Source organism: Nicotiana tabacum, chromosome 18 (assembly GCF_000715075.1).
Source record: "Nicotiana tabacum cultivar K326 chromosome 18, ASM71507v2, whole genome shotgun sequence".
NCBI lineage: Eukaryota > Viridiplantae > Streptophyta > Magnoliopsida > Solanales > Solanaceae > Nicotiana > Nicotiana tabacum.
The window spans coordinates 2,214,548-2,228,922 of record NC_134097.1 but is presented as its reverse complement, the minus strand read 5'-3'; the positions used below and the strand labels follow the sequence as shown (position 1 = coordinate 2,228,922).

The window sequence follows — 14,375 nt, the reverse complement described above, 5'->3', positions numbered from 1 at the left end:
AAGTATGTGCTGTAACGAAAAGCATACTACAAAGGAACGCCATCAGCAGAAATAATACCTTTAAACAACAAGGCATGGAAACAACAAACCACTACGGGATAGTTAGATAGTGTTTGGCTTCCTGACGGGAAACAAAGCTTGATATCGGACCAATAGCTATCCGACCATTCACTAATAGAATCATCAAAGGAACAAGACTTCCAATGTTCAAAATCGTATTCTTCGCATTCGAACACTGGGGGAATGATATGAGAAAACGACAACCTGACTGCTACACAAACCGGGACTACGAAATTCAGGAACAGAGATGTATCATCGGGGCCGGGGACTGCGAGGCCAGCCCCGTAGAAACATGTTGTACAAATTAGTCACAAGTAATGGCAATTTCTTTTCAGCACAACGAATGCTTATGTACTTTTGAAAATGGAAGGAATAAAATAAAGTCCTTTTATTTTTATCTTTTTTCTTGCCCGAATGATGAATTAATTTTATCATTTGAAAGTTAATCAAGTACTTCAAATGCTAGAGCCGGAATGAATATGAGACGTCCTCTTCAAGAGCACCGTAAACATAATAGGGCCCTCTATTATGAAACCTTCACAGTAAAGGGTTGGTTTCGAAAGAATTTATGCCCGTAATCCAAATGCCATTAGAGAAAAATGCACCCGAAGTCTTGCTAACTCGACACAAAAAAGTAAAATTTGTGCAATGCTTAAATGAAAAAGCACTTTTATATAAAAAATGTGCCAAGCAACATGAGTACAAAAGTATGAAAAGGAAAACAAAGGGAAAGGAAAGCAAAAAACTAAACTACTGCGTCCCCAGAACTTGGGGAAAGAGAAGTGTCTACGTCCCCAAGAGAAGTAGGCAGATTTGAACATTATTATCCTCCATGACCCTCTTATACTTCTCTTCCATCTGGGCGTGCATCTCCTCAGCAGCAACAACCTTTTCAGCTTTGGAGTTCAAGGCCGCTTCCAAATTATACAGTCTCTCAGTAAAGGCAGCCTCGCGCTCGGCAGCAGTAAGAACATCATTTTGGACCTCAGACCATTTAGACTTAGCCTCTTAAAATTGTACATTTAATAGGACGACCGCTTAGCTAAGGGCCATCACCTCTTGCTCGCTCTACTGCAACTGAGCCTTTAACTCACCGGCTTCGGTAGCTTGTGCTTCTAGTGCCGGGAGCGAGCATCAATTTGATCCCGCTCGGCCAATAGTGGATCCCGCTTTGATGTGAGTTTTTCTTTATTGAGGATCAACTTCTACAGGCCCTCAGAAGCAAGGACGTTAGCCTGCAAAGCGAAAATTCAAATCAAAAATCCTGTCATTACAAGACTTGAAGTAACAGTAAAAGGAACAAATATCGTATTGCTGCTGCGTTGTGCATGGAATTGTTTACCATACACTTCCCCGAAAGAGAGTGTATTTTCTTATTATCTTTAACTGAAGCCAGTGACTTTAGATAATTGGCGATTTTTACTGGCCAGGACAATATATAGCCCTCGGTGGAAACCAAGAGGGAGACGATCCTCCTCCTTTAGGGATCTGCAGAAGGGGGCGAATAGTTGTGACCCAAATTCCTTATGGTCTGGGGACTGGAAATTAGGGACATCCTCATCTCCGGTGGCTGCGACCGGTGGAGGTGATGTATCAGTTGCTGGTGATGAAGCTATGGTTTGCGTAGAAGGATATGAAGCCGATCGCATTGTGGGTTGAGAAGCAGCTGCGGAAAAAATGGTTCTAGTTATTGGTTGCTCATCAACTAAAGAAGGAAGAGTCCTGATACCCAGCCTCACTGTACCGGGAGCAGTGAATGGGACTCGAAAGCGAGAATTGGCATTCTACACTAAGTCACACTCTCCCCAGAGCGCTTGAACGTTATTCTCGATTGGCGTTATAAGCTCTTCTGATTGAGCATTATGTTGAGCTGATGAAGATCGTTGTCTTCTCTGTAGAGAAGCCTCTTCTTCATTGGCTTCCCCATCAATATCAATCACCATAGTATTTGTGGCTGGCTCGAGCGCGACATTTTTCACCCTTTTATTTTTCCCTCCACCTTTTTTATTTCTTGTTCTCCGGCTAAGGACTCCGAGAGTAAGCACCTAAACCGGAAGCAGGTCCGATAGCGCCTGTTCGAATGAAGGCCTCCTGCAACAACCTCGTCGCATCTGTAGGATCATCCAAAACTTCCTCCTCGGGGACGATAAAGAGGACCTGAATTCAATGGAAAGAGAAGTTAGCCAATTTTCTTATACGTGAGGTAAAAACAAGATTAGTTCGAGAATCAACTTACCATGATTTTTGGCTTTCTACCATTATTTGAGAGCCAGTTCTTTCCACCGGCGGGTCTCAAGCGTGGTAATATCCAAAATATTCTGGACCTACTAGTCCAAACCTTCGACACTTAGTGGTGTCCACCGAGTTGCTTGAATAGTGTAAAGAGAAGGATCAGTAATAACATGAAACAACCTTTAATCATGGAAAAAACAGATGTTGAACTTACGTGTACGAGTCTATGACTCGAGGAAAGATGGAGTTGTGGCCGTGATGATGTCCCTGGTCACAACTACAATGAACAACTTCATCCATCCACGGTCATTTTCATCATCCATGCTGGTGAGCAAAGCATGGTGACCACGTTTGCTAAAGTTTATTATTCCCCCACGAAAAATCTTGGGGGAGTAAAGATTCATCATGCGGGTGAAGGAGAGGTCTTCCCCCGTCTCCTGGCATAGCCGCCGTAGACAAGCTACTGTCCGCCACACAGAGGGAACACCTGTGCCAAGAAAACTTGATACCAGTAGCAAAATTTCAAGATTACGGGGTCAAGTCCCCCGCTCAATGATAATGGGCCCAAAGTGAAGAGGCAACTGTAAACGTACGTAAAACCCTTCTTAGGGAAGGTTACTCGCTCCTCCAGATCGGCATAGCGATGATGTTCAAATCATGTAAATCACAATCCTCATTCATAGCAGGAATGGTAGAAGGACGGATGAAAGAAGGGCACAAACCATGTGCGGGAGTTAGCAGAAGGAATCTGCTCTTCCAAATTCTTGGTTGTACTGAGCCTCACGGGAATAATGGTGCTCACCATAGGAGAGGCAGCATCATCGGTGCTTTCTTTGTTTTTTGAAGAGATTGAGTACTTGGAGGAGGAGGCCATGGTTAGTACGAGGAAGTAAGAATTCTTTGAAGAAGAAGTTTAAGGAAGAGTGAAAGCAAGAAAGAGTTCAGTAAGAGTAGTTGAGAGAGTTCGAAAAATTGTGAAGTGTAAAAGAATAAAAATAAGGCGTATAAGTAAAGGAATAGTCGGCTAAAATCGTGGCCAAGATTACCTCGAAAACTGGCGAAAGTATTGCTAAATCGTGGAGTGACACGTGTTCTGGACATTAAATGCGGAGAGACGTGTGTCTAATCAAGCATCATAATCTTTTCAGAGGAGATCAGAAAATTTCTGCCGAGAAAGGTATCTTCACCAATTTATGATGACACAAAGATATTCTACCGGAAAGCAGGGGGACTATCTGTATAGGGTAAAATATGTTCGTATTAAATACTCGTATAATTGAGCGACATGTAGAACTGGAGACAGACAAAAAACGAGGAAAGTGGAAACCATGAGTGGGGGCAGCAGTTTTGATTGTCACCAGGAAGACCCCGAAGGGAACAATGTTAATGAAGACAAACGAATGGCTGCCACCCGATAGCATTCAATGAAGAATATTCTGTAGTATTAAATACACAGTCCGTTATAGAAAATTTTGTCATTCATAGCCTGCCATTACACATTCATCAATGTTCCCCCATAATGTCATTTAAGAGGGGCTTGATCCTAGGACCTTGTTCCTTAGGTGCAGCTATAAATAGTGACTTCAACAATCATTGTAGGGAAAATGAATTTTCTGACAAACTTATGCTATATACTATTCAAAAGCTCAATAATACTTTATTTCTTGTCTATTGATATTCGTATTACTGCCTTCGGAAGCTCTACTACATGAACCAAGCTATTTACCGTCTTATCTCGATTTCAAGGCTAAGTCTTACATTTTATTTAATTTATTTATTATTTTAGGATCAAATTGATTCGCTTATCTATAAATCACGTTACAAATTCAACTGAACTATTTTACGGGTAATTATAGTTGTAGTAGTATATTCAAAATTGGTTTTAACTTAAGCAGCATAGTTGATATATTCTAGTACTTGATTTATTTCGCAAAAAAAGGCTGACACAGACAAACTTGGAGGCGGTTATGCTAAGTGATTAAGATTATGGTTTATCAGCAAATTGCATTCTAGACATCAGTTCAACTTTATTTCAGGGTGTCCTGTTTGGTCATGGATTCAAGCAATCACAGCTACAGTCTATACACTTGTAGCATTATTGGCATTTGATCAGTAATGATTCATTCAACTATTATAATTTGTAAAGTCTAAAGATTCAACTATTGGCAATAGACTCAAATTTGAACTCTGTCATTTAGTTTTGCAAGCGTCGCCTCCTAAAAATTGGATATCTTGGGATCGAAATTTGCATCAAGCAAGATGCATTGTATGCTTATTTTACTACGCACAACATGGAAATTTCCATCGTGATGAAGCCAATCCAGGGCATTCGCGACGCCAACAACATTTTTAACCCTTAGTGGAAAGTCTAAGAGTTTTGCCTTGTCGTCGGTTGAATGCAACCACTCATATAAGTTTCTATTTAGGCATGGGTATGCGAATAAAGTCCTACATTGCTAGCTAAAATGATTGAGAATATACATATATGATGTAAGAATCTCTTTTTAATGGTGTGAGTCTTTTGGAGAAAACCGTGAAAAATTGGCCCAAAACAGACAATATCACATCATGTTAAGAGTATTATGTTGCCTTAGACTACACAGAGTTGTAATCTCAGAAACAAATTCTTCCTCCAAATTTTCTGAAACTTGGAGCCTCTTTGTGGAAAAACCAAAAAAGGAAAGTCCGGTACACTAAGATTCCGCTATGGTCGAGGTCCGGGGAAGGGCCGGGCTATAAGGGTTTATTGTACACAATTTTACCCAGCATTTCTGCAAGACTCGAACACATGACCTCATGGTCATATGACAGCAACTTTACCAGTTACGCCAAGACTCTCCTAAATAGGAAAAACAAAAAGATAATAAATCCTAGGATAAACGGGAGAGTTTTGTCACACCTCAATTTGTTTGTTGGCACGGAAAATTCTGAACCTTTGTTGTGATGGTAACCAGAATTCTCAGAAGGACAAGCAACTTTCCTATTCTTATAAGCAACCACAATTACTTGTACTAATATGGTAAACAAGTTTTTGCTAGCCTTTTGCTTGATATAAAGTGGAGAAGCAACAAAAAACAGCAGACTAGAGAAGAACATAATAATAGCAGGAACTCCAAAGCCAACTTTCCATCCCATGTGATCTTGAAGATATACAATACCGGTCATAGCAATCAGAACAAAGATCATAGCTGAAGCATAGTACCAGTTAAAAAAGGTTTCCAATACTTTGGGACCATTGCTTTGTACACTTTTCCTAGCATTCCCTTCCCAATTTCATTGTATTGGCTGAAGTATGAAGTCACTTTTGATAGTTCCATAAAACTCATTCTTGTAACAATCTTTTCCAGCTTTAAAATCTGAGGAAAATAACATATCTACCATTAGAACATTATTTTTCTTCTCTATAATCAAAGTTTGATTCAGTAGTATCTCATCCAATTCAATTTATGGGACATAGTTTGACTGGCACATAGTTTAAGAAGATAAGAATACTTTTGAAAGTTATGGTCTTAAACGTGCCACAAAACACTTTTGTGGCTATTAATGCTTATAGGTTGCGGTCATTCTTGATTGATGTAGCTTCGTCGGTTGTTTTGGTACGAATGAGGCATAGAATAGTCAAAATTTTGGATGTTGTTAGTAGAGTAGCCAGCCTTCTGGCTATGTTTTCTGTTACTCCATTTAATTTCATGAAATACTTGACCCAATTTAACAACATTTACCCAATATTCAGAGGATCCAAGATAATGAGTATAAATATCTTCTTTAACTTCTATTCTAACAGACTTAATATCTTTTATAAGTAACGGAAAAATAAAGTCGAACTAAACGGTTCAACTAGAACAAGTTAGGTTTACCTCATTTCACCATACCTCAAGAAGAAAATTCAATATTTCCACCATTAGCTTATACTTTTTGCTAGTAACTAGTAATCAAAAGAGATATAAATAATTTTATGAAAAGAATAAAAGGCATATATATATATATATATATATATATATATATTATATAATAAACTTCCCAAAGATCCCTCTACACAAGATGCCGTGTAGAACCATCTTGTGGTCATCGATGTAGTGCACGGGATGTGGCTGCTTTTCCTTTGACCAGAAGTCTCGTGTTCGAGTCCTGGGTATGGAAAAATCCTTGGTAGGAAGCGCTTCCCCCCGAATGGGCCCCTAAGTAGCGCGAATCCAAATATAGTCGGGCTCCAATGCGAGTACCGGACACCGGGCGGGAAACCAAAAAATAAAAGACCATAATAACAACCTTAGAATGTATAGGTTCAACTTTTATTATCTCAATCACAAGCATCAACACTGAAAGTTAAAGCATTATTTTTAGTATCAAAAGTTAAACCTATGCCTTGAAGCTGATTAGTGCCTATAAGTGTAGATTTATCATCCCATGGCATAAAAGCTAGGCAATAGTAGCCCCCAATACTTACTACAACTCGTCCGTCTACTAGCAGCACCTCTTGCCTTTCAGAATAATTGCCAAAGTAAAATTTGATAACTGGGAAGTATACTTCAGCACCATCTGGATCATCTTCATAGCAAGTGTCAAATATAATAAATCCATCTTCGATCATTGTATAATCTTTTACTTCTTCTCTGAAAATGTCGCGAAATATAATATAATAATCATGAGGAAAACGAGTAATTAATGTGCCTGTATCTATTATAACTCCATGAGTTACTTTTTGACCATTCCACCACGAGGGATCCACCGGAACTTCCTTATTATTAATCACAATCTTGAAAAGATTGACGTAGTACCAATGAGGACTTAATCGATTTTTTATTAGTTTTGCCTCTGTCCCATATGACCACGGAGCTTTATTAAAGGTGAGGAAAGATGGGTGTACTGAAGTAGCAGTTGGTAGACATAATGCAAATATTGATGAACCTAATTGAGATGGTAAAGAATATCCACCAGTAGTTGTCAAGCTTACTCTTTTACTAAGGCCAAGAATCCCAGAAAATGTACCACTGAAATTTGGACCACCTTTTTGATCTATACTACAACCAAATATTATCTTGGCTTGTGTATTGTCTGAAGGAAAAGTGATCACCTCAGATGCCATAAAACCTTTTGTTGTTTCTCCAGTTATATATTGTTCCATATAAAAACATCGTTTGCTGCCTAAAGCGCAATGAAAATCATGATCTGCACTTATGCAAGTTGAACTGTTTTTAACGCAATCAAGTTCTGTGAAAGTTTTGGAAGTGGTAGAATCGTATATAGTATTATAAAGCGGTTTGAAGCACTTATATGCAACACAAGGTGCACATTGCCACCAAACTAAGTAACTTCCACTGTCTATTAGCAAGTAATTTCTTGTTCTTTCACTACCAAGCAACAAAAGGGCAACATAGTGACCTTTAAAGTAGTTAGTAGGTGCTGCCTTTAGGACTTGATCATGTATCTTACTCCAATTATGCGCGTACTTCTCTTGAAAATCGGTCTCTTTTTTTATTTCAGTATCGCGGTATCTGAACTTTGATGCCAAGTATATAGCTCGAGCATGATCTTGAGCAAGACGATTAGTAAGAAGAGACTCATAGTCTTTGAATTTTGATTTTTCAAAGACGTCGATATGGTAAACACTAACAGAACTAGACGGCGTTGGAGGATCTCGAAGCTTGGATATATCAAAAGACATGAAAGCTTTTCTAGCTTGTTTAATGGAAGAAGAATTAATCTTGAAATATGATTTTTCATTGGTTAAACTAGCAAATGAATTCCAATGAAGGATTGATATAAGAAGAAGAAGAAGGAGGGGGTTTTCCATTGGTAATTTTGATTTAGTATTAATTTGGTTTGAAGCTTGAGCAAACTGCTTCAATCATTTATAACATTGGTTTATGTTTTATCTTTAAAATATTTCCAACTTTTGTGTACAAATTTGGATAAAAAAAAGAGAATTTAATGTAAATACAAGTTTGAATCATTTCACACTTATTTTTGTTAAATCATTAAAATATACCTATGCTTGTTTGGTAATGTCCAAACAAAGCATAAAATCTTGTAACATTACTTAACAAGAATTAAATATGAAATTTATACTATTTGGAAACTTTATTTTGCACCAATCGCGATTAAGGTATTTTTTTTTTTTTTTTTGCAATCTATATATGAAGTAGGATACCAATACTAGGCTCAAATGATAAAAAGCATATCTCATTACGTGTAAAGAAAATCATTCAAACTATTTTTGTGAAATAATTACGGAAACCAATAGTGCAATTTTAGGAGAATGGAAGTATGGAACCAAAAAGGGAAGTACAAGATTTATCTATGATATTGCTAGACATAATGAGATATAAATTTGATTATTTGACCCTAGAATTAAATTTGATTATTGACCCTAGAATTAGTAGCCTAATTAATATATAGATTGCAAATACGTAAATATATTTAACGGGATTTCATGTTTAATTAATGGGATTTCGTGTAATTTGCATACTAATACTATAAATAATTGAAGATGTCAACACAAATTCCAAACCAAATCAATAGTAAAATTAAACTAATTACCAATGGAAAACCTCCTCCTTATTCTTCTTCTTCTTGTGTCAATCCTTCATTGGAAATCCTTTGCTAGTTTAAGCAATGAAAAATCATATTTCAAGATTAATTCTTCTTCCATTAAACAAGCTAGAAAAGCTTTCATGTCTTTTGATATATCCAGACTTCAAGATCCTCCAATGCCGTCTTATTCTTTTAGTGTTTACCATCTCGACATCTTTGAAAAATCAAAATTCAAAGACTATGAGTCTCTTCTTACTAATCGTCTTGCTCAAGATCATGCTCGAGCTACATACTTGGCATCAAAGTTCAAATACCGCGATACTGAAATAAAAAAAGAGACCGATTTTCAAGAGAAATACATGCATAATTGGAGTAAAATCCATAACCAAGTCCTAAAGGTAGCACCTACTTCCTACTATCAAAGTCATTATGTTGCCCTATTTATGCTTGGGAGTGAAAGAATAAGAAATTACTTACTAATAGACACTGGAAGTTACTTAGTTTGGTGGCAATGTGCACCTTGTGTTGCAGATAAGTGTTTCAAACAAGTTTTTAATACTATATACAATCGTACCACGTCGAAAACTTTCAAAAGACTTTATTGTGTTGAGGATAGTTCAGTTTGTATATCTGGAGATCCACATTTTCATTGTGCTTTAAGTAGCAGTTTATGTTTTTATGAGACAACATATGGAAGTGGACAAACAACAAAAGGTTTTATGCAATCCGAGGTTATTACTTTTCCTTCAGACAATACACAAGCTAGGATTAATTTTGGTTGTAGTATTGACCAAAAAAGTGGTGCTCAAGATTTCAGTGGTACATTTTCTGGAATTGCTGGACTTGGTCGAAGAGTTAGTCAAAAGCCATAGGTGGATATTCTTTACCATCTCAATTAGGGTCGTCAATATTTGCATTATGTCTACCAAGTTCTACTTCGGTACAACCATCTGTTCTCACGTTTAATAAAGCTCCGTTGTCATATGGAACCGAGGTGAAATTAGTAAGAAATAAATTAAACCCTCATTTTTACAACGTCAATATTTTCAAGATTGTGATTAACGATAAAGTTGTTCCAGTGGATCCTTCGTGGTGGAATAATGATAATCAAGGAGTTATCGTCGATACAGGGACACTGATTACTCGTTTTCCTCATGATTTTTACATTATATTTCGCGACGTTTTTAGACTTGAGGTTAAAGATTATGAAATAGTTGAAGATGGAGTTGGTCCATTTGATACATGTTACAAAGATGATCCATTTGGTGCTGAATTATATTTCCCAGTTGTGAGGTTTTACTTTGGCAACTTTTCTCCAAGTCAAGAGCTGATGTTAGTACAAGAACGAGCTGTAATAGAAAATGCAGGGTATTATTGCTTAGGTTTTTTTGGTTGGAATCACAACTTTTCAATTATAGGCACCAATCAACTTCAAGGGACAGGATTAACTTTTGATACTAAAAATAATGTTCTAACTTTCAGTGTAGATGCTTGTGATTGATGTAGAGAAATTTTAGAATCTTTACATTCTAAGGTTGTTATCTAAATTTGCCCAAAATAATATATCCAATATTTTATTAGTGTAATATCTTGTATGATTAATATGATATTTGCATAGCTAACTTTGCGTTTTTTCCCTTTTACTATTAAACTCGCAAAAGTTATGCAGGGATCTATACGACAAACCAAATGTGTATTACCAATATAGTGGTATAACATATTTGTAATTTTTGTATTATTTAATACGGGATATAAATTTTTTTATTTTTATTTTATTTTTTATTGTTAATACGGGATATAATGTGGAATGAAAAATATGTGTATTAATTATACGAGATAATTAAAACTTATTTAAAATAAAAAATGACATTAAATTGGAATTTCATTCTTGACAATCCTAGTGATACATCTAGAACTCTTTATAGGTAAATATTTATCCGCGCGAGATGCTTACACCAAACCAATTTTATTTGCCACGGTCAAATGATTTCATGAAGTAAAAATATGCATTAATTGACTGTGGTTAAGTGATAGAAATGAATGTACAAATACATGACATACATCTATTGGTGTGGTGTAAACAATCGCCAGAATTTTTCAAATATTGATCACCAAGATTTGCCACAAAACATGGCAAACTCTAAATTTGTTATATGGAAAGTTCTGGCGATCGCCAGGAGCACTTCCCAAATTCTACCCGGATGCTACTTTCACAAAGACTTTTCTTAGCGGGAAAAAATTTTAAATGGCCGTTCTAAAAAGGTCCATTGGCTGATGAAAGGTCTAAAAAGCACTTTTCAGTCATAACGGTAACCTTTTACGCGCGTCACTGTCACGCTCCACCCTATGGCGCCGTCGGACGGAGTCCAATCGGCGCGTACCAGTAACCAAATTAACCCACCTGCAATGGAGATTCCACCTACTGAAGGAACTCCATAAAAACAAACCTACGCAACCACTATAACCACTGCCACCACAACTCAGACAACCAACGCCCGACATCCTAGAGAATCGGTAATAGCGAGACAGACTACCAACAATGGGATCCCAGCGGTGATTTTTAAGGCCTCGGATTATTACGGAATTATGGCTGGTGAATGTAAGCTAACAATTGTGGGCAGATTCTTGAAGCCCCGTCCCCAAATTGAAAGAATTAGATCAACCTTCAGAGAACTTTTTTCGATCAAGGGTTCCGCCAAGATTGGAGTCTACGACAAATACAATGTGTTTATTGACTTTACTAATGAAGACGATTTCAACTCTTTATGGTTCAGAAGGGTGATTGAAATTCAAGGGCTACAAATGTGGTTATAAAAATGGTCACCGGATTTCAAACCGGATGAAGACATTCCTATTGTACCAGTATGGGTGCTTTTACCAGGTATTCCATTCAATATGCATACATGGCATTATGTCAAACACGTTGTTAGCAATTTTGGGACTCCTTTAGCTCTAGACGCTGCTACTTTTGGTAAAACTAGGCCTATCATGGCTAAAATTAGAGTTGAAATAGATCTAACAAAACCTCTACCAGATAGTGTTTGGGTAGGTTCGGAAGATGAGAAATCTCCTTTGAAAGGTTACACGCAAAAGATAGAGTATGAGAACATTCCGAAGTATTGCAAACATTGTAGGAAACTTGGTCACAATATGATTAATTGCAGAGTACTTGAAAAAAAGAGAATCGCAGAAACTACTATGGTGAACGACAATGAGATGAAGGAGACACAATTACAAGCAGGGGAAGGGAGTAGTAGAAGCAAGGAGGATGTTAGGAATGATAATGATAAGCAAGAAATATTGATTTTTGAGTCAACTGGTGTTGAGGAAAAAAACACGACAAAGAGTAATAAAAATGAGAAGATTATCAATCATGAGCCAAAAGATAATGCCAAGGAACCTGGGTAAAAAACATGGAGAAACAGGTTGTCAATCAAGAAATCAACATACAAAAGAATCATAACAAAACAAAAAAGATGAAAAATCAGGAGGTGCTCTATCATGTGCAGGCAAAAGAGGTTATGGAGGAAAAAAAGGATCCGCCAGATGAACAATAAACAACTACAACTAGATTCAACAGGAAAAAGAAGAAGAAAAGCAAAAGGAAAAGCATGCCCAAAAAGAAGAGTAAAGTTATTTTCAAACCAGTCCTTTTCCAAAATAATTTTGGAGCAAAAAAATATTTCAGAGAATACATACCTCCACAGAATTTCATAGCATTCAGTCTGCAAGGAAGCCAACAAAATAAAGATAATGATGTTAATACAAATAAGTCCAACAACAAGGTGAAGAATGGAATGGAAAAGAACAATGGGGACAAGGTGATGACAGAAAGTATGAGCAACAATAATACTGATCATATTCATAATATTGATGAAGACAAAATCAATGATCAAAATTCGTCAACAAACAAGGAATACCAAGACAAGAGACGAGACGATTTGAATGAAGATAGAATATCCACTAGTCTATCCTCAAGAGTCAAGAATCAACCAACAATTCAGTTAGTGGTGGAGTTATTTGGTGATCAATTAGAAGGAATACCTGCACAACCACCCGACAAAATTGAGAAACAAGTAGCACACCAAAGTGAATCTGCAGATTCTTCCCAAACAGAAACTTTGAGCGGCACCAAAATTGAAGAATGTCAACAAACACAACATACAGGAAATGAAGACAAACAAGACAATCCCCAAGAAATAAAAGGAATATCTTAATAGGGAAGGAAAGGAAAGAAGACAAATGAAAAGAAAACTTCCTTAAACAAAGGAACAACACAAAAACAGTCTACACCCAACCTTATATTCCATGATTAGTATAATTCTTTAGAATATAAGGGGGTAAGATCCAAAAAGGCTATTCACAGACTTAAGCATCTTATCAACATCAACAAAATAACGTTTGCTGCTATTATTGAACCTTTTGTTGATATGAATAAGATTGAAGGCTATAAGAAATTTCTTGGCTTTCAATATCGCAAGGCAAATATAAATGGCAAGACCTGGTGCTTTTGGAGTTACATTGATCAATTTGAGATAATTGCTAATGAAGAACAACAACTGAGTATCAACTTTAAAGAGACTGCACAAGACAAAGGAACTGTGATCACCACGGTATATGCTAAATGCACTTCTGTGGAGAGAAGAGATCTTTGGAGCAACTTTGAATATTTGAATGATATCATTGATGGACCTTGGTGCGTGGGAGGTGATTACAATGTGATTATGGATTCAGATGAAAAAGTTGGGGATAAGACCTCATAAAGATCATAGGAGCTTTGATTTCATCAGCACGATGGAGAATTGCGGGCTAGCTGATATTGGCTTTATTGGTCCAAAGTTCACATGATGTAATAATATTTGGAAAAGACTTGATAGGGTATTGATCAATGATTAATGGGCTCAGAAATTTCAATCTACTGTTGTCAAACACTTGAGCAGGACTGGATCAGATCATAGGCCTCTGCTTATGAAATATCACAATGAGCAGGTGGATAACATTAAGTACTTCAGATTTTTAAATTTTTGGACTGATCAACATGGCTTTCATGAGGTAGTATAGGAAGTATAGGATATGAAGGTAGATGGGAATGCAATGTGGAGGCTTCAGAGCAAGTTGAAGGCTTTAAGTAAGAGGCTTAGTAAGTGGTCCAGAGATATCATAGGTGATGTCAACGAGCAAGTTCTGATTTGGGAGGCTAAAATGCAGCTACTGGAAGATATTGATCAGGACAACAATACAGAGCAAGGAAGAGAAGAACTCAATAAGGGACATGCTGAATATATTAAATGGCTTGGTATGCAAGAATCCCTATTGAGACAAAAAACTCAGATACGATGGTTTAAAGATGGTGACTGCAATAGCAAGTATTTTCATAGTGTCCTAAGGAACAAAAGGAAGAAACTTCACTTATACAGAATCAAGAACCAAAGGAATAGATGGATTCAAGTGGATGATAAAATTGCTAGGGATGCAGTTAAGCATTTAAAACAGATATTCAACATGATTCAAGCTACTATGAATGATAGATTGTTGGATTGTATTCCTAG

The 14,375-nt window shown here is 36.9% G+C and overlaps 2 protein-coding genes across 2 annotated transcripts; one reads left to right on the top strand and one right to left on the bottom strand.

The window, feature by feature from the left end:
* Positions 1-6,592: 6,592 nt before the first annotated feature.
* On the bottom strand, positions 6,593-8,086 carry LOC107820877 (protein ASPARTIC PROTEASE IN GUARD CELL 1-like). Its single transcript, XM_016647231.1, has one exon. It carries the CDS (start codon positions 8,084-8,086, stop codon positions 6,593-6,595), a length of 1,494 nt encoding a protein of 497 aa, XP_016502717.1.
* Positions 8,087-8,834: 748 nt separating this feature from the next.
* LOC107820878 (protein ASPARTIC PROTEASE IN GUARD CELL 1-like) lies at positions 8,835-10,327 on the top strand. The gene is made up of 2 exons (XM_016647232.2): positions 8,835-9,680; positions 9,878-10,327. The coding sequence occupies exons 1-2, from the start codon at positions 8,835-8,837 to the stop codon at positions 10,325-10,327; spliced, it is 1,296 nt and encodes a 431-aa protein (XP_016502718.2).
* The last annotated feature ends 4,048 nt before the right edge of the window (positions 10,328-14,375 follow it).

Excerpts from the sequence above, each read along its gene's own strand:
- LOC107820878 (XM_016647232.2), top strand. The coding sequence starts at position 8,835 with ATGGAAAACCTCCTCCTTATTCTTCTTCTTCTTGTGTCAATCCTTCAT. Across the intron at positions 9,681-9,877 it reads TTGCTGGACTTGGTCGAAGA|ATTGTGATTAACGATAAAGT; the intron begins GTTAGTCAAAAG and ends AATATTTTCAAG.
- LOC107820877 (XM_016647231.1), bottom strand. The coding sequence starts at position 8,086 with ATGGAAAACCCCCTCCTTCTTCTTCTTCTTATATCAATCCTTCATTGG.